General features: G+C 43.1%; 1 protein-coding gene across 2 annotated transcripts in view; it reads right to left on the bottom strand.

Moving 5' to 3' along the window:
* PRRG1 (proline rich and Gla domain 1) overlaps nt 1-25,791 on the bottom strand; it is a 44,538-nt gene extending 18,747 nt beyond the window's left edge. The window contains exons 1-3 of one of the 2 annotated variants that reach the window (XM_030575678.1): nt 25,675-25,791; nt 9,000-9,120; nt 1,325-1,369 (exon numbers count right to left, since the gene is read on the bottom strand). In XM_030575678.1, coding sequence (XP_030431538.1) covers nt 1,325-1,334 — 10 coding nt within the window. In that variant the 5' untranslated portion in view covers nt 1,335-1,369; nt 9,000-9,120; nt 25,675-25,791. The remainder of the gene's footprint in view (nt 1-1,324; nt 1,370-8,999; nt 9,121-25,674) is intronic. The other variant, XM_030575684.1, reaches the window with a different exon arrangement.
* Between the last annotated feature and the right edge of the window lie 781 nt (nt 25,792-26,572).

The raw sequence follows: 26,572 nt of genomic DNA, 5'->3' as shown, positions 1-26,572 counted from the left end.
CAAAAAGCCAGGTCAATCCCTCCCTCCCACTGACAAGTCAGATTGAAAACTGTCTGTGAAAAATCAGAAATAAAAGCATTGCATTTTTAAATTTGAAACTGCAGCAGTTTACAGATTTGAGCTATTCTGTATGCTAAGCTTCGTGAAACTCAGGTCATTCTTATGACTTTTGTCTAACCCTTCTCCGATTCATCAACATCCTTCTTGAATTGTGAACACCAGAAGGGGAAATAACCACCCATGTGTTTAGTTTTAAAATTTCAGAAGTGGCTGTGGTCTGAGATCTTATCAGAATATATATGTATGTGCAGTCTGAAGCTTGTGGAGGAATATGCTTGTTTAGCTACATGAATTCAAGGAAGAGAAAAGGCAGGGCAAGATTTCAAAGAGGGAGGATAAGATGTTTCCCCTGCAAGTTCATTTCTTCAGGAAAAACAAAGTTTAGTGAAAAAGTAATTGTCCCTAGAAGAGTTACTATGCCTAGTTTTGAAACTAAACTCAGCTGAAGTATGCCACAGAGGAAATTTAGTCCTGCTTTAAGTGGAAGTCACAGTGAAACCTTAGCTATGGAGCCCATATTTCAAACCTCCAAAAATCAACTTATATATTTAGTATTTATGATAACAATTACATGTATTTTACACACTGCAAGGCCAGAACAGACCACTGTGATCACCTAGTCTGAGGCCTTGGCTACAGTGGCACTTTACAGCGCTGCAACTTTCTTGCTCAGGGGTGTGAAAAAAACACCCCCCTGAGCGCTGCAAGATACAGCGCTGTAAAGCACCAGTGTAAACAGTGCCACAGCACTGGGAGTGCGGCTCCCAGCGCTGCAAGCTAAACCCCATCAGGATGTGGAGTATGTGCAGTGCTGGGAAAGCTCTCCCCCAGCGCTGGCGCTGCAACCACACTCGCACTTCAAAGCGCTACCGCGAAGTGTAGCCATACCCTAACTTCCTGTCTAGCACAAGCCATAGAACCTCTCAAAAGTAACTCTTAGCACATATCTTTTAGAAAAACATCCAATTTTGTTTTTAAAATTTCCAGTAATACAGACTTCACTAAAACCCTTGGTAAATTGATGGGTGCATTATAACAATCTCTGGCAGAAATACAATAATTATTATTTCTCTTCAGGACTAAGCAGAAGGGAAGCTTCCTTTGAACAAGAACAAATTTTATCAAGACAAAAATCAACATTCCAAAAAGCTACTAGCTGAAGACAGGTTTCTGTACTCTTTGGTTTGGAGTGTGGTAAAGTCCTCCTTTAAATAGAATAATGATAGAAATACGGATGATCAGCATTGCTTAAGCAAACACTTACCACTTCCCATGGTTATCACTGCCCAGGCAGGGAACTGGCCAAAGTCTGTAACAAAAAGTGGGGGAAAAAACTGCTGTCAATTTTCTCATAGGCTTGCGTGTTCTATTTTATTTGACTTGGTAATTCACTTTGTTCTGTCTGTTACTACTTCGAACCTCTTAAATCCTACTTTCTGTATTTAATAATATCACTTTTTACTTATTAACTAACTCAGAGTATGTATTAATACCTGGAGGGTGGGGGGGGACAAACAGCTGTGCATCTCTCTCTCTATCAATCAGTGTTATAGAGGGCGAACAGTTTATGAGTTTACCCTGTATAAGCTTTACACAGGGTAAAATGAATTTATCTGAGGTTTGGATCCCATTGGGAGTTGGGCATCTGAGCATTATAGACAGGAACACTTTTGTAAGCTGCTTTCAGGCACGTAATTCAGACCCTGGGTCTGTATTGGAGCAGACGGCGGTGTCTGGCTCAGCAAGACAGGATGCTGGATTCCCAGGCTGGCAGGGAAAGCAGGGGCAGAAGTAGTCTTGACATATCAGTTGGCAGTTCCCAATGGAGTTTCCGTAATCCAACCCGTCACACTCTCCTATTAGGAGTTGGAAACATCCAAAGCCTGGTGACCAAGTCTAAACTCTGCTTTGATATTTAGTGTCACCAAATAAAGCCTAATTTTAGTATTTCATGAAGAAACTATCCCACTATAACACAATTCTTGTTAAATGGTGAATGCCTCACGGGAAACTTTAAAAAAAATCATATTTAGAAGTAGTTTTATTACTACTCAAAGATATTGACATAAAATAGAATCTGGTTATGAATTCCATCTATTCTGCATAACCATTCTCTAAGCAGCTTAACTTGACATTTGTTATGCTCTCGGATGAACTTATTTATACTGTATATTCAGTATGTCGCATTCAGCACAGTGAATTAACTTATTGCTGGCCCATGGATCGGGGCTACAAAGTTAGGGGAATATACAATGCCTGATCCACTGAGGATCTTCCGAAGATAACAAAATGGAGATTTAAAGAAAAATCAAAGAGTAGAAGACAATATGTAACATGACATTTGACCTTGGAGCTGATGTAAGCAACCCAGTGTGCCTGTTATGGTCCTTGGACCCTTTAAAATGAAAGATATAGTTGGTACATCACATGCCTACTCCTACTCATGTGACCAACACAAACTTGCATATAATGTGTCAGACCTCCCAGGCAGAGAAGCACATGGGACAGACCCAGGGAAAGGGCTCTCTGCACCTGTCAGGCAGAAGACCTGGGGGCAAAAAGCAAGCAAGCGAGAGAGACCTGTTGGGAACAGAAGCCAGCTGGGAAAAGCTTCAGCTGCGAAGGGAGGGCTGTGAAGCCTGGTAGACAAGAGCAAAAGGGACAGTGAAACTGTTTTGGGTTTCTTGGAAACGAAGATTCAAAATGACGCCATGTTTATAAAAGAAAAAGCTTGAGTGAAAGAACTGGGAAAGTGCAGTTGCTTGGACCATGATTTCACCTTTTATGGTTGGTCTATCAGCCCACCAGCTAACAGACCCATAAATAATAAACAGCTAAACTTTTCATTAATACGGATTATTGGTGCATTCAGCACTTTGAAAAGAAATTCTGCAGGGTAATTTTAGGCCTACCACAAACTGTCCATTTATACCAAATTGCACACTAAGGCTGCCACACATGTAATACATGTAATCAACTACCATATTTTTTAGATGTCCTGTAAGTGTTATACAACAGTTACTTACCTGTTCCTTAACTCTCTTTCTTCAAGATGGGGGTAAAGAGACACTCCACTGAAGTAAAACACATCTGCACAGTATATTCTGCCCAGGTGTGTTTGTGCTTAGTACACTGGAGCTGGAGGCTTTTCCCTCCCAAGCAATACCTACTGGGGTAGAAGACATGGCCTACACACCCACGTGGCCACCTCTGAAGTTATATAGAGCTATACATGACCTTCCCTCAGTTCCTTCACACCAGAGGAGATGGCCCAATGTTCCAGTAGAGAGGGATTGAGGAACGGGTCACAGAATACACATCTGCACCCACATCTCAAAAATCAATAGTTACAGAACAGATAAGTAACTAGGTTTTCTTTGAGTGGTTCTAGATGTGTATTCCATGACTCACAAGCAGTAATGTACAGTGTAGGTTTCTGAGTCTACTGAAATAATGAGTGCAACACCACTTTGCCAACATTCACATCCATTCCAGACACAGGTGGGAGGGTCTCAAGAGGCCAGGCTTGAGCCCAGAAGTCTACATAGCAATGAAACAGCCTCGCAGCTTGAGCCCCGTAAGCCAGAGTCAGCTGGTACGGGCCAGCTGCAGGTGTTTCTTTGCCGTGTAGACATAGCCTCCATCCCATGGCCTGGCTTGTGAGGGTGTTTGGGTCTGAATGTAGTATTCAACCTTCTTCTGTGACAGTAGGTCTTGAAGGAGAAGCAGAGTATGAAAAGGTTAAACTGAAAGATTGTGAAAGTCCAAAAAACAAACAAAAAAAAAACAAAAAAAAATAACAGCACCGTCTTGCCAAGCAAAGGCTGTAAGGATTAACCTGCTCTGACCTAGTTTGTGAATGACTGGGGAGCCAGAGGGATTGGGGAAAACATGTACATTAACCCCAGTTCTCACTCCAACATGAAGGCATCAGCGAACAAGACCAGACTGTGGTCCCCTTGAGAATAAAATTGGTGATGCTTCTTGCTGTCTTTTGTAGCAAACAAGTTGACTGCTGGAATGCCACTCACCCAAACAATACACCTCAAGAGGCTGGTTTTGAGAGACCGCCCATGGTTGTTGGAGAATCCCCTCCACAGGAAGTCAGCTAGCTGATTCTGAGCACCAGGGTAAGTGTGCAGCTATAGGAGTGACATCCTCTGTGATGCAAAATTCCCGAAAAGCTCATTGCCACTTGGCAAAGCTGATCAGATATGGTATTACTAGTTAACATTTGGACCGGCAAGCCCTTGACATGAGGGAGAAAGGATTGGGACAAGCTGTGCAAACTGCTCGCAGCTCAAGGACATTGATATGAAGATTCAGCTCCTGTTCTGCCTAGAGGAGATGGCCTCTGTTACATAAGTAAAAGAAGCCATGTGACCTAGCAACTTAAGACAAGTCCAAGCAGTGCCAGAGGGGTGAAATCTGATGGGAAGCATTACAGCTGCCAGAGGGGTGAAATCTGATGGACATGCATAAGTTGTAAATCATTTGAAATTACTGTTGGGGAACCGTGGTCAAACTCAGAATCAAATAGAGCCCAACGAACTCAAGTCTCTAAGAAAGTAAGAGTGTTGAAATTTCTGTTCAAAATGAGTCCCAGATGGCTGAACACAGATGATGAACCTGAAATGCCAATGAAACTTGTCCTGGGATGACCGTTGAACTAGCCAATCAAATTAAGGGAAGACATGCATTCTGTTCTTTAAAAAGGCCGCTATGCATTTGGTGACTACATGAGGCACTGATCATAGGCAGGGAAGTACTGTATACTGATAATGGCAGCCTCCTATCACAAATCTGAGGAATTTCCTCTGACATGACAACACTGTCACATGAAAGTATGCATCTCAAAGACTGAGGGCAGCATACCAATAGTTACAATCTAGGGACAGAAGAATCAAAGGGGAACCTTGTTTGCTAAACTTGTTAAGAGTCCGAAGATCCAACAGGGGAATCAGTCCTCCCTAAGACTAGAGGATCAGAAAATAGCAGGAGTAGAAAAACTGGCCCTTGAAATTGCAGAGGAATTTCCTCTACAGTCCTTAGGGCAAGAAGAGTCCAAAATTTCTTGAAGGAGTACTGTGACCCAGGGACCTCTTACTACTAACCGGCAGAGAGCACAAGGTTGCATAGGGTTTTACAGAGATCCCCCGGTCAGATATATGCAGAATAATTCAAAGCGTATCTAACCCATTGGTAGTCATAATCATTGTGAAATATACGTACATATAATATTTAAGAAGTTATGTATCTATACTGAAAATTATGTTCTCAGGATCTTGGATTTAAGGCTGGTCCACTAGGAAGTGATATGCTTTGCACATGTTCCTTTCAGGCAGAAGGTAACAGACACTTATCTAGTCATGTGGACTGTATACCTCACATTGTAGGCCTATTTGCATAATTAGACTTTGCAATCGTGTGTGTGTGTGTGTGTGTGTGTGTGTGTGTCTGTCTGTCTCTAAGAGGAAATTCACAGAATAAAAAACAAACAGCACAGTGCATCCTGTCTATGACTAAAGACAAAGGACTGTTAGTGTATATCTGGGGGAGTACAAGGAAACACACAAGAGGAAATGTCTCCTCGGTGAAGGAGGAGTGTAAGCTGACAGTGTCACTCTCACGAAAGGAAGATGACAGCCAAGCCTAGCTGCAAAACATTGCAAGGACTTTGGGTGACTATTACATGAGAGTATCTAATTATTTAAGTCTAGGCTCTAGAATGAGGCAAGTTCCCTTGAGGGAAATACTTGTCCTGCAGAACAGACCCCCAGGTGAAGGGCAGATGGCAGCAAGGTATCTCAGAATCCTGGGTTCCCTCAGGAAGCATTACAGCTACAGACTCATGAGATGGGTCTCTGAAAAGGGGTTGGGAAGGATGATGGGCAGGAGGAATGGAGATGACCTCTTCTTCTGAGGCTTACGTCTCCTCGTCGAGATGTTAAGTTGCCTCAGAGGATAGAAGAGCTGTCTCTTTGTTGAATATTGCAGTGGAGGCTTATAGTCTCATTGCTTGTTGGCTGGATAGACTCCCAGGGAGCAGAAGGTAGCAAATAAATCTTTAAAAGAGTGCAACACCTCAATGGCCTTATCTGAAAACAAAAGACTGACCATCAAAAGATATAACCATCTATTAAAGATCTATATCTGCTGTTAAACTGGAATTACATGACCAGGATGCCCATCTCATAATTGCAGAGGCCCTCGCCCTGGAGGAAGCATCTGCAATGTCAAGAATGGATTAGAGTGAGGTCTTTGCAACCAGACAGACAACCTTCTGCTAGGAAAGCCAGGAACTCATCTAGACTGCAAAGTGACACAAGAGAGATAGAGTATGATTTTTCTCAGGTAGGAGGCAAACAGAGCTTGTTAGTTCACTATTCTCATCTGCAGTAAGGCAGTAGAATAAAATGTTTCTTCCTAAAGAGTCCAGTCTTTTAGGTTCTTTTTCCTTTGGAGTCAACTTAAATCTTCCTTCCCATGGTCTCTCATTAATGGCCACAACGATTAGGAAATTTGACACTGGGTGAGAGTAAAAACACTCAAATCCCTGTGATGGGACATGGTTTGGCTAGTCCATATGTTTAGCTATGGGGGACAGTAACTTTGTTGTACACCAAAAGACAATGTCATTAGTCAGGTAGTCTGTCCTTCCTGGAGTCATTGCCCAAAGAATGTCAAATAACTTGTAGATATTTTCCCCATACCAGCCAACCTTGGAAACCCAAAGCTGTAGCTAGTATCCTAAATAGGTCTTGGTAGGATTTAAAATCCTCTGGGAGTGGAGACTCACCGGAACCTAAGACCACTGAGTCATCCGAAGAGGACAAGTACAGAATTTCTGCAACTGATGGAATCCCCTGAGGGAAAAGTTAATCCACCAGCAAGGGCTCATCCAGAGGTGGTTCGGGAAGACAAGCAGCATCCTAAATTTGCAGAGGTCATTCTGAGGGTAGCCAATTTTGTAAGGTCAACCAATCTTCCCTTTGGCTGGAGACAGAGAGCTAGATCTGTGGGAGCAAGGAATACCCTACCGAGGCCACTGTAAGAGTATAGTATGTAGGAAACCAAGACACACTCAGCTAGGATGGCCTATTCTTGCCATAAAGCAGTTGCGCTTTCAGTACCGATGTTGTCCTTCAACTGCACATTTGGATGACTTGCGCAATCTTTCAGTGCCGTGACAGAGATGAGTTGCAGGACTCAAGAACTGGAGTAGAACGAAGCCTCTCAGTAAGCAGTGGGCATTGATGGTGCCCAATCCAGTGAAATGACTGGATAACCCAACTTGTCCATTGGGAGAAGGGCTTGGTCAGTACAAGTGGCAGAACCACAGCTGATACCACAAGTGCATTTCAAGAGGTTGAAGTTCTAATAGAAGTGTTTGGTACTGAAAAAAGGTCCGATGCCAGTGAATAAGACACAGTAGGTCCCTACTCAATGAACCCCTCAGTACAGAGGTCACAGGACCGAGTGGGGTATCAGTGCTAGCCCAGCAGGTACACGTACAGCTGGTTTTTCATCAGTACTGAAGCTGTCAGCACTAGTCATCTCTGTTCCAAAGCAGAAGAGGTCAGGGGGCCCAGAAATACCAGAGGTACTAATGCTACACCTACCTCGTGTCATTGGAGAGTCTGGTACAGATAGAGCAAGTCTGTTGCTGCTGCATATGCTAGTGGGGTTGTTGGTACCAAAAGTGACACAATCACAGCAGCATGCACAGGTACGGGACTAGACAGCCATCTCACAGCCGGTTGGGGAGTCAGTTGAATGGTACAAGGATCCTCCTGCCTCTGTACTAGGGAGACATAGGGTAGAGCCGAGCTGTCAAACCGAGTCCTTAGGTCTTGACAACATTGAGATCCTGTCTTCAACAAAGAGGAGGATGGATCTCTTTTCAATTTCAGATGGCTCTGATCTGTTTTGTGCTTCCTCTTTTGAGGGATCCCAGCAGATGATGAATGAAACCTTCCCCTTCTTTAGGAAGAATCAGAGTCTAGGGGGTCTGTCCAAAACTCCCACATAGGTAGAGGATGCCTGCAGGTGACAGACCGAGTGGTCAAAAGAGGGTCCCAGTCCTGAAGTAGGCCTCAGACTGATCCACTAGGTGCTTCTTCAGGCATAGTTCTCTAGAAATGCATGTTCTTTATATTTAAAGGGACACTACACATTTATTTAAAATGTCTTTTACAGAAGCACAGTAAGCAGCATATGTGGGGGGTCACTACTGCAAAAAGAGATCCCATACAATGGGCAGTGTTTGAAACCGGGGAATGCTGCATAATGTGTGCTCAGCACCGGACACTAACTGTAGAACTACCTAAACTAACAAAAAAAAAAACCAAAACACTAAACTACAGGTTCTAACTGCTATTTATACTAACAGAGTCTCAATATCTAACTAATGCACAGGAAAAAAAAAAAAGTCAGAGCAAAACCTAGACGGGGAGTTCCAACTCAGGCAACTGGCAGTAAGAAGGAACTGAGGGGGCATCAGCATGGCACTACACTATATAGTCTTGGGAGAGGCCACAAGGAGTCTTCAGGTGCATGTGCCATCCTGATAGGTACCACTGCAGGGAAAAAAAAAAAAAAAGTCTCCAGCTCTGGTGTGCTAGGTCCAAACACACCTGACCTAGAATACATGTCCACTCAGGGGTGTTCACTAACCTGGAAAACACATCTGCCATTTGAAGAACAACACTGTTTGAAGTTAATGTTCCACTGAGAGAATGGACATTGTTACCTACTCAGAGCTCTTTTCGGTTTAAGACAATGTTATATCATTGCTTATTAGGTAGGTTACCTTCAGAATCTGAATCTATGACAGATAAATACATTAAGATGAGAGTTTGAAGCCTCTGCTATGTATCAATATACTTTCTATCTAATCAACAACAAGGGAACTATATTCTGCAAGTTTCCCTACTTACCAGTGGATGATTTTTCCTCGTGTACAGTCCAAGGCTCTGATCCTGCAGTTTCTTCTGTCTAGGTGGACGACAGCACTTGAGCACAGTTCACAAAAAGCAATTCCACTGCAAAGGCAGAAGTCTGTCCACACACAAGAAATCACAAGATCAAGACCCAAGACATGTCCTATCCTAAAGTTAAAAAAGCTACACATTGTGTAAAAAATATCCATCATTCCTGTATTTTTCTTTCCCTCTTACTTGGAGCCCTTTTCATGTTCTCTCTCCTTCCCAGTCCCAACATAAAAAACAAAGCCTCTTATGGGTTTTCCAATTTAGGTCAAGGCATCTGTATACAAGCTTTCAGTCTCCAAGTATGCCAGTCTGTATCTGATATTAGTCATTAAGTCCTTTGGATTGAAGGATAAATGTACAACTTTCTTTTCATTGAGTTAGGAAACCGAGATTTGACTATTTGAAAGGCAAAAGATTATCTAAGGCCCAAAATGACCTATATTACCTGCACATAGATTTTAATCACATAAAAAGGTATAACTAATGTTTTGGATGTTTTTCAACTATTCAAATATAGATTCTATCACATTCCCTGAATAGTGCATAATATCTCCATAAATTCCTAATACTGATATTTATATAGTTATGTTTTAGAGTTCAGAATGATTTCACATCTCATAATAGGTATGTCTGTGTGTTAGGATTTTCTCCAAGAACTCTTTCCACTCGGCTTCCCAAAAACTCATCTCAACTCCAGCCTTCGTCACTCAGTTATCTTTACTTGGCATTCAGCAGTGCTACACTGAGTTGATCAGACTCAGACGTGGGGGGATGGATGCAGGATATACCACAGCTCCAAAGTTACCCAGAAACTCCTCCCTCTACATACATTACATATTTGAATGCATTGACTAAGCATTGCGTCATACATTTTAAGATTGGTTCCTGCTAAGAAATAAAGCCAATCCCTGTATGTGTGCTCCACCCACACACTGTGCAAGTTTTGACTTCCTCTTTATCTCATCTTTACATTCCTAATTTATTTTGTCCCCTGTTATCCAGTTCATAGTAAATAGTTCCCTGGGTGTTCTTCCTCTTATCTTAAGTTAGGTAATGAATTCTTTCTCCTTAGACTATTGGCGTATTTGCTTATCTCATTTAGCACAAACTTTGTTTTGAGCCTGATAATCCATTTAACTCCCTAATTCTATCATCCAAGAAATAAGGCCTCCCTCCAAGTGTTAATTACTGATGCCATGCCAGGGTTCAGCTACTTTCCCCTGATTGTCTTTTTATATTAGCATTCATTTCATTTGCATTATATTCCTGATTTTGTGCTCTTTTTTGTTAAGTTTATTACTACCCTGCAGCATCAGTGATTCCCATTTGGTGATGGCTGTCATTGACTGTTGTATTCTCCCAATCCAAGTCAGAGAGATGAGGTTCAGTCAAAGTCCCATCCAGACTCCCCTGGCATGATGTTGTCCACGCCTAACAGTTGTGATATCTCAGAGCACATACTGTGCCCAAGCCATACCACCTCCTTCACTCTCTAATGACTAGTCAGGTCCAGCCTCCACAGCTTGCGGTCAGGTTCATCTGAACCATTGTTTACAGTAGGCTGTGTTTATTTCACCTTGTCCTTGCGTAGCTATCTTCACACTGGGATAATACTGTTTGTAGGTCCCATTCGCTATTGTGCCATACTGTTCACATTATCAGTTTAGGATTACCTGTCCATTTTGGAATAGCAATCATCAGCACCATCGAGTTATTAATTGTGTGTGATATCCAAGGTCCAGGATCGTCTAGCTTTGCAAAATTTTCTTCCCCGATATTACCAATTCCTTTTTCCACTAGTGTGGTTGTAAGAGTGTGGACTCACCCCTGTGGCGCCTCCTACTGGTCTCTCAGGGAATTAGCTCCATTTCCAGCCCGGAGCGCCCTGTGCAGGCCGGTGATGTGCCACAACTGGGCCCCATGCCCCCTCCCAGACCCCAGTGCCCATTTTCTCTGAGGTGCTTCCCCCTGGCAATACCCCAACAATCTCTGTGGGTCTCCCTTCCTTAGGAAACTCCCACCCACTACCCCCACCTCACCTTACTCTGGGATACTGTCAGTCCTCACCTAGTCCACTCACTGGGGCAGACTGCAGTATAAAAGCCACTCATCACAGGCAAGGGGGTTTGACCTGCTGCTTTCTTCTACCACCCTATACCTCTACAGGCCTGGGACCAGGTCCTGCAGCCTGAGGAGTCACCAGGCTGGAGCTCCCCTGGCTCTTCCCCAGCCCTGCTTCACTCCTAGGTACCCTCTTATTCCTCCGCAGCCAGGCCGGTCTCTCTACACAGCTAGAGGAGAGACTCTGCTCAGCTTCTGCCTGCTCTGACCTTCTTATAAGGCCCAGCTGCCCAGATTGGGGCATGGTCCAGGTGTAGCTCCTTCCCCAATCAGCTTGGGCTTTTTCTCCTAGCCCTGAGCCCTCTCCCAGGGTAACCATCCCCCTACAGTGGTCTAGATAACTGTGCTGTTTTAACAGCCTCAATCACTCCCCCTGCTTTCTCTTTTCTATTCCTCAATTTACATATATAAAAAGTTTGGAACCATATATGCTGCATGCAATTGCCTGAGAAATATTATTATTCAATTAATTAATTACAGTATTCGCAACTATATGAATTAATTTCATATAGTTTCCACAGTGGAGTTTGCACATATTCCTAATGATTAATGCTTCTGGCTGAAAGGTTAAAGAACTAATCCCTCCTTTTTTTAAAATAGCTAAACCAAATTCATTAGTTACTCAGTTAATTTTAAGGTTTAATTCCTCATGTCTTCAGAATTCCATAGGGACACCCCAACTCCTGTGCCACCCAGTATAGTTGCCACAGTCTCGCTTCTGGCTCTATGGTTTCTGTAAAGCACCTTTTTCAAATGATTCTATAGTAGAGATACTTACTTCAGGCTGAGGTGTTGCGTGTTATTTATTATTCACCACCAAAACAGCTAGGTTCTACTTATATGCATGCTCAAACATTCTGGGCCTACTAAAATACAATTGTTTTGACTGTGAAAAATCCCAGACTTGTTTATATTCCACAACTTTCCAGTCTCACTTAAAAGCCCCAGACTCATTTATATGCCACCACCTTTTAAAGGTGCCTTTCTACAATGCATTATAGACCCATAAACTTTTAAAATCATACAGCCCTTTCCCCAGTTGTCCATTTTGGCCGATAGATATTATCCAAATGCACCCCTTGTAGTTCTCCCATCGCTAACAATAGTACCCCAGTGTTTGACAAGACATTTTTGAGGGTACCTCTACACTATGGGATAACTCCAATTTTACATAAACCGGTTTTATAAAACAGATTGTATAAAGTCGAGTGCACGCGGCCACACTAAGCACATTAATTCGGTGGTGTGCGTCCATGGTCCAAGACTAGTGTCAATTTCCGGAGCGTTGCACTGTGGGTAGCTATTCCGTAGCTATCCCATAGTTCCCGCAGTCTCCCCCGCCCCTTAGAATTCTGGGTTGAGAGCCCAGTGGCAGATGGGGAAAAAAAAATCATTGTCACGGGTGGTTCTGGGTAAATGTCGTCAGTCATTCCTTCCTCCAGGAAAGGAACGGCAGACAATCATTTCGTGCCCTTTTCCCCTGGCAGATGCCATAGCACGGCAACCATGGAGCCCGTTCAGCTTTTTTTTTTTTTTTTTTTTAAAAAAACACACACAGTCACCGTATGTGTACTGGATGCCACGGACAGAGGCGATACTCCAGCGCTACACAGCAGCATTCGTTTGCTTTTGCATGATAGCAGAGACGGTTACCAGTCATTCTGTACCATCTGCTGCCAGTGTAATTTGGCAATGAGATGACAGTTATCTGTCCTTCTGTGCTGTCTGCTGCTATCATGGGTGCCCCTGGCTGAGATCGGCCGGGGGCACAAAAGCAAAAATGGGAATGACTCCCCGAGTCACTCTCTCCTTTATGGTATCTACAAATAGTCAGTCCTGCCTAGAACATGGGGCAAATGTACTAGAGTAGCAGTGTATCAGAGAGCACAGCTGCTCCATGTCAGATCCCGCAGAAATGATGAGCTACATGCCATTTACGGGGGCTGCCCCTGCAACAACCCCACCAGTTGCTTCCCTCCTCCCCCAACCTTCCTGGGCTACTGTGGCAGTGTCCCCCCCCCCCCATTTGTGTCATGAAGTTATAAAGACCACAGGAATAAGAAACAGTGACTTGTTAGTGAGATAAAATGAGGGGGAGGCAGCCTCCCCGTGCTATGACAGTCCAGGCAGGACATTAAGTGGTGCGGGGGAGAAGAGCCCAGCATGCCGCTGCTATGATATTCTATCCCTGGACTCTTTTCTTTAAACAGGAAAGGGAGAGGGCTGATGGAGCTCAGCCCCCAGTTGCTATGATGAGGATGGTTACCAGCCGTTCTGTCCCATCTACTGGGAATGACCAGGAATCATTTCTATTTTTACCCAGATGCCCCTGAGGCCAGCCATGGGTATTCAGCAGTTATCAAGCGTTGTACCGTCTGCTACCGGGGAGGGAAGAGGAGTGGATACTGCTCTTCACTGCCGCAGCATCGCATCTACCAGCAGCATTCAGTAGACATAGGGCGACATGGAAAGAAATCGTTTGACTTTTTTCACTTTTCTTTCACGTGGTGGGGGCGGGGTACATTGACGAGCTATTCCCTGAAACACGCCAGACAATGTGTTTGAACCTACAGGCATTGGGAGCTCAGCCAAGAATGCAAATACTTTTCTGAGACTGCTGGGGACTGTGTGATAGCTCGAGTCCTCAGTACCTCCTCTCTCCCTTCATGAGCATCCACTTGAGTCTCTGGCTTCCTGTTACGCTTGTCACGCAGCACTGTGTAGCCTGTAGATTTTTTTTTTCCAAACGCTTTGGCATTTCGTCGTCTTCTGTAATGGAGCTCTGATAGAACAGATTTGTTTCCCCATACAGCGATCAGATCCAGTATCTCCTGTACGGTCCATGCTGGAGCTCTTTTTGGATTTGGGACTGCATTGCCACCCGTGCTGATCAGAGCTCCACGCTGGGCAAACAGGAAATGAAAATCAAAATTTCGCAGGGCTTTTCCTGTTTACCTGGCCACTGCATCCGAGTTGAGATTGCTGTCCAGAGCGGTCACAGTGGTGCACTGTGGGATACCGCCCAGAGGCCAATACCGTCGATTTGCGGCCACACTAACTCTCATCCGATATGGTAATACCGATTTTAGCGCTACTCCTCTCGTCGGGGAGGAGAACAGAAACCGATTTAAAGAGCCCTTTATATGGATACAAAGGGCCTCGTAGTGTGGACGGGTACAGCATTAAATCGGTTTAACGCTGCTAAAATTGGTTTAAACGCACAGTGTAGACCAAGCCTTAGACAGGTAAAACAGTTTTGTTTAGCTCCAGATGGCGGTTTGTAGGAAGTATGAGCTACAAATATGTTCTCTTCCTCATGTGCTTGAGCCAGACTTCCAAGTTTAACGACTTCTGTAAATTATTTTAACTGTAGTATTAAGTTTATCAAGCGACTCCAATAGGTGTAAAATATTTTACTGACTCAGATCTTTTAAAGCAGATTATTAGAATTGTGGGGGTTTTTTGTTTTTGTTTTTCCATTGCGACACCGTAGCAGCCTTGGCTTGGTTTCTTTGCAGGAACCAATTCCTGTACCGCATGCTCCATCCGCACACTTCCCATGTTTTGACTTTCTCTTTACCTCATCTCTACAAGCCTAACTTATTTTGTCCCTCATTATCTAGTTCAGGGGTTGGCAACCTGTTGCACGCAAGCCAATTTTTGATGGCATGCAATGCAGCCAAGGATCACACTAAGCTAATAAGATCTGCATTTTAATTTAATTTTAAATAAAGCTTCTGAAACATTTTGAAAACCTTGTTTACTTTACATATAACAGTAGTTTGGTTATATATTATAGACTTATAGAGTGACCATCTAAAAAATGTTAAAATGTATTACTGGCATGCAAAGCCTTAAATTAAATTAGAGTGTATACATGAAGACTTGGCACACCAGTGCTGAAAGGTTGCCGACCTCTGATGTAGTTCACAGTAAACAGTTGCCTGGGTGTTCTTATCTTGGGGTATGGCTACACTTGAAACTTCAAATCGCGAGTGTAGTCGCAGCACCAGGGCTGGGAGAGAGCTCTCCCAGCGCTGTGTGTACTCCACATCCTGATGGCGTTTAGCTTGCAGAGCTGGGAGCCACGCTCCCAGTGCTGTATCTTGCAGTGCTCAGGGGGGTGTTTTTTTTCCACACCCCTGAGCGAGAAAGTTGCAGCGCTGCAAAGCGCCAGTGTTGCCAAGGCCTTAGTTGGCTCATGCATTCTGTCTTCTTAGCCTACTAACCTATTTGCTTACCTTAATTAGCATAAATGATCTGTTTTTAGCCTAATCATTCATTTACCTCCCTAATTCTTTCTCCATGCATTAATTACTTGTGTCAGGCTAGGCCTCAGCTACAGTGTGGCTGGAAATATCCTGGATAATCTCTCACTTGCTAGTTTGACTTTTCATGAACATTATCAATATGTAGACTGCATTTGTGGTAACGATGTGAAAAAGAACCTTTGTGAAGAAACTAATGTATTTAGGAACAAGAAAAAAAGATGATTCTGGTCTAAATCAGAATTACAGTATATTTAGTGTTTCCTTAGTGTACACAGAATGACTTTCAGCTCGTTCAGTTTAGGGAAACTACCCAGGAAAGGGTGAGAAGGAAATTTCTCTCTTGTGTTAAGTACCACACTAAACAAGAGAAATTTGAAAATGAATACTGTCTTATGTGTTCTGCATTGTCAGCAAGTTTAAAAACAAGTTCCTGCCTTGCCTGTTTTCTCCTAGAAACAAGGCACATAGGATAAGATTACTAAGCAAAGTACTTACGGGATTTTTCCAGTCCACTGAAATTAGCAACTGTAAATATTGAAGTGCATGGAATAGCAGCCAGACAAAAGTTAGACATGGGCATTTCATCTGCTCATCATATAATAAGTACAGAAAGCCTAAATATTTTCTTTTATGTTTTGTGATGTTTGAAAACTGAATTTAAAAAGTGAAAAAAAAGACAAAGTTGCAAAACTTACAATATTCAAACAACAAAATAGTCACAACAGTTGTTCACAGCCCGTTAAATTCAAAAATAAAAACACAAAAGAAGGATCAGCCATATGAAGAGAAAAGAAAGCTATTTCCCCCCAGATCTAAGTGATGTGGGAGTTTCCATGCATGTGTATTTTAAACATACACATTATCCCTGTCTACACTAGACATTTACTGTGCTAACTATTGTTTGTTCCAGGTAGAATTTTAATGTACACACCCAAAAGCACTCCAATTGATTCACATGTGTGCTAAACACTGTTTTGAATAGACTATGCTGCAGACTGAAGTATTCTAGTGCCAATGTAGATGCCGTTTAGATAATATAATTCAACTAATCCTCCCACTATAGTTCCACAGTCACCAGCGATCCCTTGGAGTTCGAGGAGAATTGTCTTCCAAGAAATGATAGCCGGCTACTGCTGGTGCAACCACAGATGGCTAATGAGACCACTTTGGGATCCATACATCTCATCACAGTTAGGACAGATGTTTCCTGGTAGAAGGGGTGGATTAAGATTGTTGAATTGGGCTGTGGCACGTTCTTACCCCCTTCCCTGTTTCTCTGTCTTTGTTGGGTCTTCAAATGCTGGGACCCTTGTCAAAAGGTACTTCTCTCTTTTAATCTTTCAAGGGCTTAGGTTTCCCATAAGTTTATGTCAATGTTGCACTTCTTCATATTGGCTTTCAGGGGGTCTTTGAAGCACTTTTTCTGCCCTCCCTTCATCTGTTGGCCATGGCTCAGTTGTGAAAAATGTGACCTGCTTTGGGAGTCAATTGTCTGGCATTCAAAGAACATGACCAGCCCAATGGAGTTGGTGGCTGATGATCATCGCTTCAGTGGTGGAAGCTTTGGCTTGGTACATCATGCAGATGTTCCTGCATCAGTTATCCCACTTGACTCAGAAGATCTTGCAGAGGCACCACTGATGATATCTTTCAAGAGCCTTGAGGTGCCTACTGTATGTGACCCAGGTTTGGTATTGTACAGGAAAACAAGGATGACAACGGCTTGGTACACAAGAAGTTTAGTTTTGTTATTGATGTCATGAGACATTTTCTCAAACATCCGAAAGCTGCACTGCCACACTGGAGGCACTGCTGAATGTCCTTGTCAATGTCAACTTTCTGTGACAGATGGCTGCAGGGGAATTGCTCAACATTCTCCAAGGTCCCTTTATATTTATTGTGGGAGCAGGATCCTGGTGGTTCAGAGCCTGTTGGTAAAGCACTTTCGTTTTCTTGGTCTGGTGAGAGACACCCAGCTGGTTGTAAGCCTCAGAGAAGAGGTCAACTGTTTTTTGAAAATCTTCTTCTGAGTGGGTGCACAGTTGTCTGCATACTGAAGTTCCATGACTGATTTAATAATAGTCTGTGCCTTGGATCGGAGGCAATTGAGGTTGAACAGCTTGCCATCCATTCTGTATTAGATATCAAGTCTGGAGGGGAACTCATCAGTGATGAGGATGACGACAGCAAGGAAGATGGAGAAGAGGTCTGGAGCGATGACAAGCTTGCTTGACTTCTGCCTTGATTAGAAAGGAGTCTGTTTCAGATTCACTGATGACAACCACCACAGATGTGTTGTTGTGGGGGAGTTGGAGGACAGCAACATATTTTGGCGGGCAAATTTGACAAACATTCTCCACAGAGCCTCATGGTTGATGGAATCAAATGTTTTCATGAAGTCAATGAGGTCAATGTACAGAGGCTGATGTTGTTTATTGTATTTTCCTGAAGATGGCAAACAGTGAAGAATATGTCGGCGATACCTTGAGATGATTTAAATCTGCACTGTGATTCTTTGAGAATTTCCTCAGCAAGAAGGAACAGTCTATTGAGGGGAATTCTGGTGAGGATCTTTGCATAGGTGGACAACAGAGTGATTCCTTGATAGGAGACAACTCCAATTGTGGGAACTTTCTTGAAAATAGTAAAAATCATGGCATTCCTATGGTTGGCTGTGATTTCTTCTGAATTCCAGATCTTGAGGAGTAGGGCGTGAAGCTGGTGAGCCAGTTCTTCTCCTCCTCCTTTGAAGATTTTGGCGGAAATTCCGCCAAGTCTAGATGCCTTATTTTTCTTACCTCAAGAAGCGTGGGTGGTTCCAGGATCGTCCTGCTTGGGATATTGAGGGATTAAGTCAAAGATGCTTTATTCAACATCAAAGTCAATTCAGGAGATCTTCAAAGCATTCCTTCCATCATATAATGAAAGATTTGTTGTTCCACAGTAGCCTTCTGAAGTCTCCCAGAAGGCACTGCATCTAGTAGTTCTGCACTGAACTGTAGGCTAAGCACCAGCTATTAGTTTATAAATTGAGCTTGGACTCACTTTTTGTGACATTTGTACAGTAAATCCATGGTAGGCCCATATCTTGAATACTGTGTGCAGATATGGTCGCCCTATCTCAAAAAAAGATATATTGGGATTGGAAAAAGTTTCAAAAAGGGCAACAAAAATGGTTAGGGTTATGAACAGCTTCCATACGATATTAATAACACTGGGACTTTTCAGCTTGGAAAAGAGATACCTAAGGGGGGATATAATAGTCTATAAAATCATGACTGGTGTGGAGAAAGTGAATAAGGAAGTGTTATTTACTCCTTCTCATAACACAAGAACTAGGGGTCACCAAACGAAATTAATAGGCAGCAGGTTTCAAACAAACAAAGAAAGTATTTCTTCACACAACACACAGTCAAAATGTGGAACTCTTTGCCAGAGGATGTTGTGAAGGTCAACATTATAACAGGGTTCAAAAAAGAACTAGATAAATTTATTGAGGATAGGTCCATCAATGGCTCTTAGCCAAGATGGGCAAGGATTGTGTCTGGAGTCTCTATTTGCTAAAAGCTGGGAATGGGCGACAGGACATGGATCACTCAATGATTACCTATTCTGTTCATTCCCGGTGGGGCATCTGACATTGGCCACTGTCAGAAGACATACTAGGCTAGATGGACCTTTGGTCTGACCCAGTATGGCCATTCTTATGCACTTAGCACAGTCCGGCCTGTAGGCACTAACACAATATAATCAACTACCATTGTTTAGAAAAAAGAGATACCTCAAATAGGGGCAAACCTGCAAGAATTCTGCAAGTGTGGACTCAAACACTTGTGCTTAAACTAATGCAATACAAGCAGTTCAATTACAGACTTCCATCCTCTGGCATAGAGAAGCTCATTGATTTAAAAAGAGAAGCAAGCTTACTATAGGTTACTGGTACGATGTCTGAAAGCTGAAATGCTAAAAGCATCTCTATTTAGACTAATCACCCGTTATCCAAAGTCTTGTAGCATTTTGAATTTTGAACTAATGTCTCAACCTGATAGGACTGACTCCCTTTCTTCCAACATGTGTAATTCTATGACAGTGTGCTTGGGTGGCTGTGGCAATGAACCACTTCCCTTGCCACAGTCATTATGGATGGAAAATAACTGACAGCACACCTTGATCATTACTATTGTGTCCAAAGGGGGCCAAAAGTTCTAGCAGGGCTGTGAAAGTACAAGACGGGGGAAAAAATGGGCACACTATTTAAATGACATCTTAAAGATATTTACCTGCCATAGCATGGAGGAGGAATTTACTTTAGGTACCCTCCTACACACACACACACACACACACACACAGTGTATCCCTGCCATCCTCTCTTAGCCCTTAGTCAATAAAGAGAAATGACCTATTGCAGCTGAAGCTTAAACTTGAAAATAAAGTGCCTCGTTTCATGAAGATATGTAATTTGTGTTTGTTTCCAGTTTTAGACAGTCAAGTACAATGTTACAAAAGTCACTAGAATTGCAGTAATGGAATCATGCAGCAAGGTTTTTAAATTGAGTGCCAAAGCAGTTCTTCCCATTTTTGCATCAAGGTATAGTTAGAATGTTTTTTCCATACTCTTCCAACACTGTGGGATAAAGCACTGCAGCTGCCATTAAAAACAGTATCCTCTTTACAGAAAAAGTTTCCATTTACATTTCACTTCCTTTTGTTTGAAATAATTGTTGAAGTTTAGTACAATACATTTTCTCTGAATATAAAACATGCAAACAGAGAATGTAAGACAAATCATTTACAGAGAACAATCCAAGCTGCTACAGTGTTACAGAACTTTTAAAAAAAAATTCTATTACTTAAAATTAGCTTTAAAAGATAAGTCAGTAAAGTGTTTTACACCCACTAAAGTCACTTGATAAATTTAACACTGCAGTGAAACTAATTTAATAAGTCATTAAACTCGAAAGTCTGTCTCAAACACATAGGGAAGAGACATATTTGTAGAAACTATGAAAATTATAGTAATGGTTTGAGAAAATTGAATCACATGTGGAAAGCTTTTCACAGTGTCTGTCACCTAATATCAATTTCCACAAAATTTAAGCTTTCATTTTAAAAATTTACCTATCTAGCCCTATGATTTGCAAAGAAAGTCTCCCAACTGGAAACCAAAAGTAGACTCATGTAGTGTTGCCTTACTAAATCTCCAAACTACTTCATTGCCTCTGTTGTTGCTGCTCACAGCTTTGCCAAGCAACAGCACGACATTAGCAAGACTAGTCAGTTTCATGGCTGTTATTCAGTAAGGAATGAACAACAGAATTCTGTCCATTTCAGCTGTAGCTAGGGAAAAGGCAGAACACAGGCACAAGTATTATCCACAAGGATAAAAAAAAAAAGAAAAGAAAGAAATAGACCAGAGCAATAGCAGAGACCTCTTTTCCCTCTTACTCCCTGCAGCAGCCCAGAGTCTCGAGGATCAGGAATAGGGAAAGGAGAAACCAAAAGCTTCCTCTCCCCTTCAGCAAGTAGCTAGAAGCTGAAACATCTACAATCCAAAGGTTGATATGAAAGCTAGAGACTCCAAGCAGAGTCAGTGAACAGCACCCTGGTAAAAATCCAGCACCACCCCTTTACCAGCAAGCACTTGGGGAGGTGCAAGGAGGCTGAACTTCTCAGCTGGGCTTTCCCTCTGGATCATGCTGGTACTGCCCCCCCACAAGCCCCATCCGATACCAAGCAGCTGATGGGCAGACATATATTTTGAGTCGTGATAACAGTACTAAAGTTTTTCAGCCAAAGAGGATTCCTTCTTCAGGTGTTAAGTTGTCTTACTGAGATATGGCTAAGACGATGAATGTTACAGAAAAGGCGGTTGAAATTTCATTTAAGTTAAGGCTTTAGACATAGAATAAAGTTAGCATAAGCTGAGACCTGAAATTAGACTATAGAACTCATTGCCACAGAGTCCAAGAGCTTAGCAGGATTTAAAAAAGGATTAGGCATTTCTATATAGATAACAGATATCCAGCGTTACAACAATAGGAAATAACATCCCACACCCTCCAAACTCATAAAAAATCCTAACAAACCAAGAGTTTGGAAGGGATATAAATCCTCATGCTATAGGGCACAAGGCCAAACTCTAATGGCTGAAGTTAAGAAACTTTCCCCATGACAGTTTATTCTTGGATTGCATGCAGCATGATTTCACTGACAAGAAAAAGGTGCATTTGATTCTGACCACTGCTGGAGAAGCTATACTGAAATAGATTGATCACTAGCCTAAAAATGTTACAGGATTTCCAATTAAATAGTTTACCAATCTCTATTTAAATACTGTTATCTGAACTAGCAATTAATCAGAAACCTTAATTTGCTAATTCGGATCTTTTAGAACAATTCACCAAACAAATGTACAGCATTTCACACAAATCTGTCCACGGCAAAATTGCATCACCCAAGAGCAAGTAACAGATCAACAAGACACCTTTTCCCATCCCACCCAAGTATGCCAGAGAAGTCTCATTTTATGTCAAAAGTATTTTTCTATAGTTTAGAAAGAGGCAGCATTATTATTATTTCTAGAACCATAGCACCCAGAAATTATAGTCATAGACCAGGCCCCCACTGTGTTAGGTGATGTACCAACACGGAACATACTCAGTCCCTACCTGATATTACAAGTGTATACCCAATCATATTTATAGCTCCATCGAGAATTATAAATACTTTACAAGCTGCACAACAAAAATCACATCTCTACCCTTGAAACACAGTCACCCCTACCATGAAATACCACAAATCAACACTACCATAGCTTAAAGCAGGACATGAACGCTTAAGTAAACCAAAAATCAGTAGGATTTTAGGCAGTTAGCATGCAGTTCTCTAAATTCTAATTTGAAAATACTACACATTTTGATTTTAATGGGAGGAATTTACAATTTTGATTAGTAACTCAATATTGCTGATTGCTACAGTACTACAGAGAATTTAATTAGCAGCACCATCAATAGTCAACTGCAAAGGGGGAAGGACCAAACACACCTCATACACTGAAAACAGAGTTTTGTTTAACAAGACCTATTAGCACAGTAGATTAGATTTGAAAAGGTTAAATAGTTACCAACATTTGAACTTGAACAAAAATAGCTGGCAAGGACAGAAGTGTTAGACATTAGGTCATTCAATCCACCCTTTTGCCAGTGCTCTATTGTTTTCTACATCTAAACCACTTTTTAAAAGGGGTTTATCTGGTTTTTGAGGGGCAACATGGAAGAAGGCACAGAGATGGCTGTGGAAGGCCAAAGAAAGAGACTGCAGAAAGACTAAACTAGGAGCAGACAGCATCCTGGAAGCCTTGGTTGGATAGTATTTCATTAAAGAGGGTGTGATTACAAACAGAAAAGCAGTGGAGAGGTCAAAAAGAACAAAGAAGAGAATCTGAGCTTTGGCTAAGAAAAAAATCAAGTCCTTGACAAGTCATACACCAACAGAGTGAAGGAAACAGAAGCCAGATTGCAGGAGGTCAAAACATTCATTACCAGCCCCTGGACCTCTGCACATCTCAATGAATCCTGCCCTGTGGGTTCTCAGATCCATTTTTTCCCCCACTCAGACTGGGTCTCTGCATCTGATCTCAGTTTCCATCCACCTACAGCTGCCAGCCCCACCTCCCCCTTTTCTCTCTTCACTCCCCATCCTCAATCTCCTTGCCCAGCCAGCCCCAGTAACCCCGCAACCTCAACTCCCAGTCCCCCAGCCCTCTTCCTGCCAGTCTTCAGTCCTTGAACCAATCAGCTTTTCCCAGCACTCCTGCTCATATCCCCTCTGCATTTGGATCTGACAGCTTCCTCCTTCAATTTGCATGAGCCATCAGGATGCCAATGAGAGCACAGAATAATATGTTCAGATGCCAAAACTCAGACCTGTCATGGCCTGCAGCAGCCCTGAGCTGCAACTACATGAAAAGTTCATCTGCTCAGCTGCTGCCTGAAGCATGCCTAGTGTGGACATGTCATAAACAGATAGCTAAGGGTTAATGTCTCTTTCACCTGAAGCACCTGACCAGAGGACCAATCAGGAAACTGGATTTTTTCAACTTTGGGTGGAGGGAATTTTGTGTCTGAGGTCTTTGTTTTCTGTCTGCCTGCTTTCTCTGAGCTTTGGAGAAGTAGTTTCTGCTTTCTACTCTTCTGTTTCTAAGTGTAAGGACAAAGAGATCAGATAATAAGTTATATGGTTTCTTTTCTTTGGTATTTGCATGAATATAAGTGCTGGAGTGCTTTGATTTGTATTCTTTTTGAATAAGGCTGTTTATTCAATATTCTTTTAAGCAATTGACCCTGTATTTTGTCACCTTAATACAGAGAGACCATTTGTATGTATTTTCTTTCTTTTTATATAAAGCTTTCTTTTTGAGACCTGTTGGAGTTTTCTTTTCTGGGAAATTTCAGGGAAATTGAGTCTGTACTCACCAGGGAATTGGTGGGAGGAAGAAATCAGGGGGAGATCTGTGTGTGTTGGATTTGCTAGCCTGATTTTGCATTCCCTCTGGGTGAAGAGGAAAGTGCTTTTGTTTCCAGGACTGGAAACGGAGAGGGGGAGTCACTCTGTTTGGATTCACAGAGCTTGTGTCTGTGTATCTCTCCAGGAGCACCTGGAGGGGGGAAGGGAAAAAGGATTATTTCCCTTTGTTGTGAGCCTCAAGGGATTTGGGTCTTGGGGTCCCCAGGGAAGGTTTTTCAGGGGGACCAGAGTGCCCCAAAACACTCTAATTTTTTGGGTGGTGGCAGCAAGTACCAGGTCCAAGCTGGTAACTAAGCTTGGAGGTTTTCATGCTAACCCCCATATTTTGGACGCTAAGGTCCAAATCTGGGACTAAAGTTATGACAGGACAGAATCTTCAGGGAATTTAGCTAAAAATCTCAGAAGTGCCTACTAAGTATATGCTAACTGCAATTTTTCAAAGGCTTATAACTTGGCCAAATGTGTGGTAACAGGGATAGCTATAGGCAGATTTCTAACAAAAAGGCCAATTACAAGCCAAATTTCAAGTCCCCAATCCAAAGCATGAGAGTAGCTGAGCTTTCCAAACAAGAGGTCACTAGAATTTAACATGGGCAGAACATATTCTTTCCTAGCCTTGTTAAATTAAAAATACAACCTGAGGCTGCAACCCAGAATGGAAAATTTCCACCCAAACAGTTAAAGTTCAGCAACTTTATAAGCAACTGAAAACAGGGTCTTATAATGGGAAGTGTCAGGCAACGTCTACAGGAGGATCCATCCACCATATGTATATCTGTATCTACACACACATTACATATACACTTCTAACTTTCCTCATTAATCTCCAGCCACAGTTATTGGGTTTCACTCTTCCCTTAAATACCCTCTATCGTCTGGATAACCAGCTGCCTAAAACTGAATGCAGTACTAAAACTATAGTGACAGATCCAAACCCTGCAATCCCCGGTTTTTTTTTTTTTTTAAAAACAAACAACAGAACAATCCATAATTATGTCAATCCAAGGCAGGGCCACCATCCACAAAACAGCTCACTCACAAACACTCAACATCAGATGACTGTGGGGGTGGGGGAGAGAAGAGCTGAAAGGATCTTTTTTTCTTGTCTCCCAAAAGAGACAATTGCTGAACACAGAATGGGAGCAAGAGCAACTCCCTCCCCCATATCTGTCACACCCTGCTGCTGCTGCCTTCAAAATAGGCACCCCCTTTGCTGATTTTCAGCAGCACAATGGGCCAGAACAGAAATCAGACAAGAAACCCCCATAACACTCCCCCGGACAGCCTGCACTGCAAGCTGCCTCCCACAACACACCATACACAGGCTCTCTCAACTAACTGCAGTCTCACAGCAAACTTTCCCAAGCACCGAACCCCCTAAAAGGAGAAAGAAACGAAGGCAGCGCCAACTCCGAACTTTCGGGGCGCCAGGGGAAGGACTTGGAAGAGTTGCTAAGCAAGAAACCAGCCCCGGGCACCGCCTGCCTCTCCCCCTACCCCGCACCCCCTCGGGCACCGCCTACCCTGCACCCCCCGGGCACCGCCTGCCACTTCCCGCCCCCGCACCCACGCCCGCCCAGGTACCACATGTCAACCCCCCATCACCCAGCTCGCCCCCCATTGCCCCTCCACACACCCCCGGTGCCCCCCAAGTGCACCCGCCAACCTCCCGCCCCGGCAGAGGGGCAGCCCAGGGCACAGACCTCGCCCAGCTGGATCGCGTCGCGTCGCGTCGCGCCGCGCTCCTCTCTCCGCTCCGGGAGCGGCGCACGATCGTCCCCGCTCCCGCCAGGTGCAGTGTGTAAATCGCTCTCCGTAGTGGTGTGCTATTTACAGTGTACTGCGCAAGTGCACATGACTGCGCATGCTCAGTACATCTGTTGAAGCCACTGCCCTTCACCCTGCCCTTGTTAGCCGTGGGAGTCGGGGGGCTGCTTTTGACGGGGGTTAAAAAGTGGTAAAGGGGCGAATCGGAGCAGGGGGGTGGCCGGGGTCTGAGCAGGGGGTGGAAATTGGCCGGGGAGGGGGCGCCAAGCAGCTGGAGGCAGCATTAGGGGAGGGGCTAAGGGGCAAAATCAGGAACGGGGGGAGGAGGCGGAGTTAAGCGCAGGGGTGAGGCGCTGGCAGTGGGTGTCAGGGGGCAAACGGCACAGGCAGGGGAACAGGGGTAGCAGTTACCCCAGTGGCACTGAGACACCAGTGCTTTGCAAAATAGTTTGTTGAGGGTGAGGTGAGGACCTTTTTTTATTTGAGCAAAGTAGCCTTTTTGTATACTATATGTATATTATAGTGCAAAAAACTGCTACCTGTAGGCATTTGCTACATCAGGTAGTAGTTTACTACAATACCACTGTCTTACAATTCATTCTATATCAATAACTGCTACCAATAGCACATTCGTACATGGAGCAATTTTATTACAATACTGGTCTGTCGCATCCTAGGCACATTTAACATGAGCGATTTCAGCTTTACGCGGTTGGCAAAAACAAGAAAAAAACAAAAAAAAGAGAAAAATAACAATTTAAATACTGTTTCTGTGGTGCAGGCGATTCCGCCTGCCATTATACTCAATGTAATTTTGATTATACGCGATTTTCA

The sequence above is a fragment of the Gopherus evgoodei genome, chromosome 1 (genome assembly GCF_007399415.2).
Source record: "Gopherus evgoodei ecotype Sinaloan lineage chromosome 1, rGopEvg1_v1.p, whole genome shotgun sequence".
NCBI lineage: Eukaryota > Metazoa > Chordata > Testudines > Testudinidae > Gopherus > Gopherus evgoodei.
Note: the sequence above shows the minus strand (reverse complement) of the source record. Positions and strands in the feature narration are given on the sequence as shown.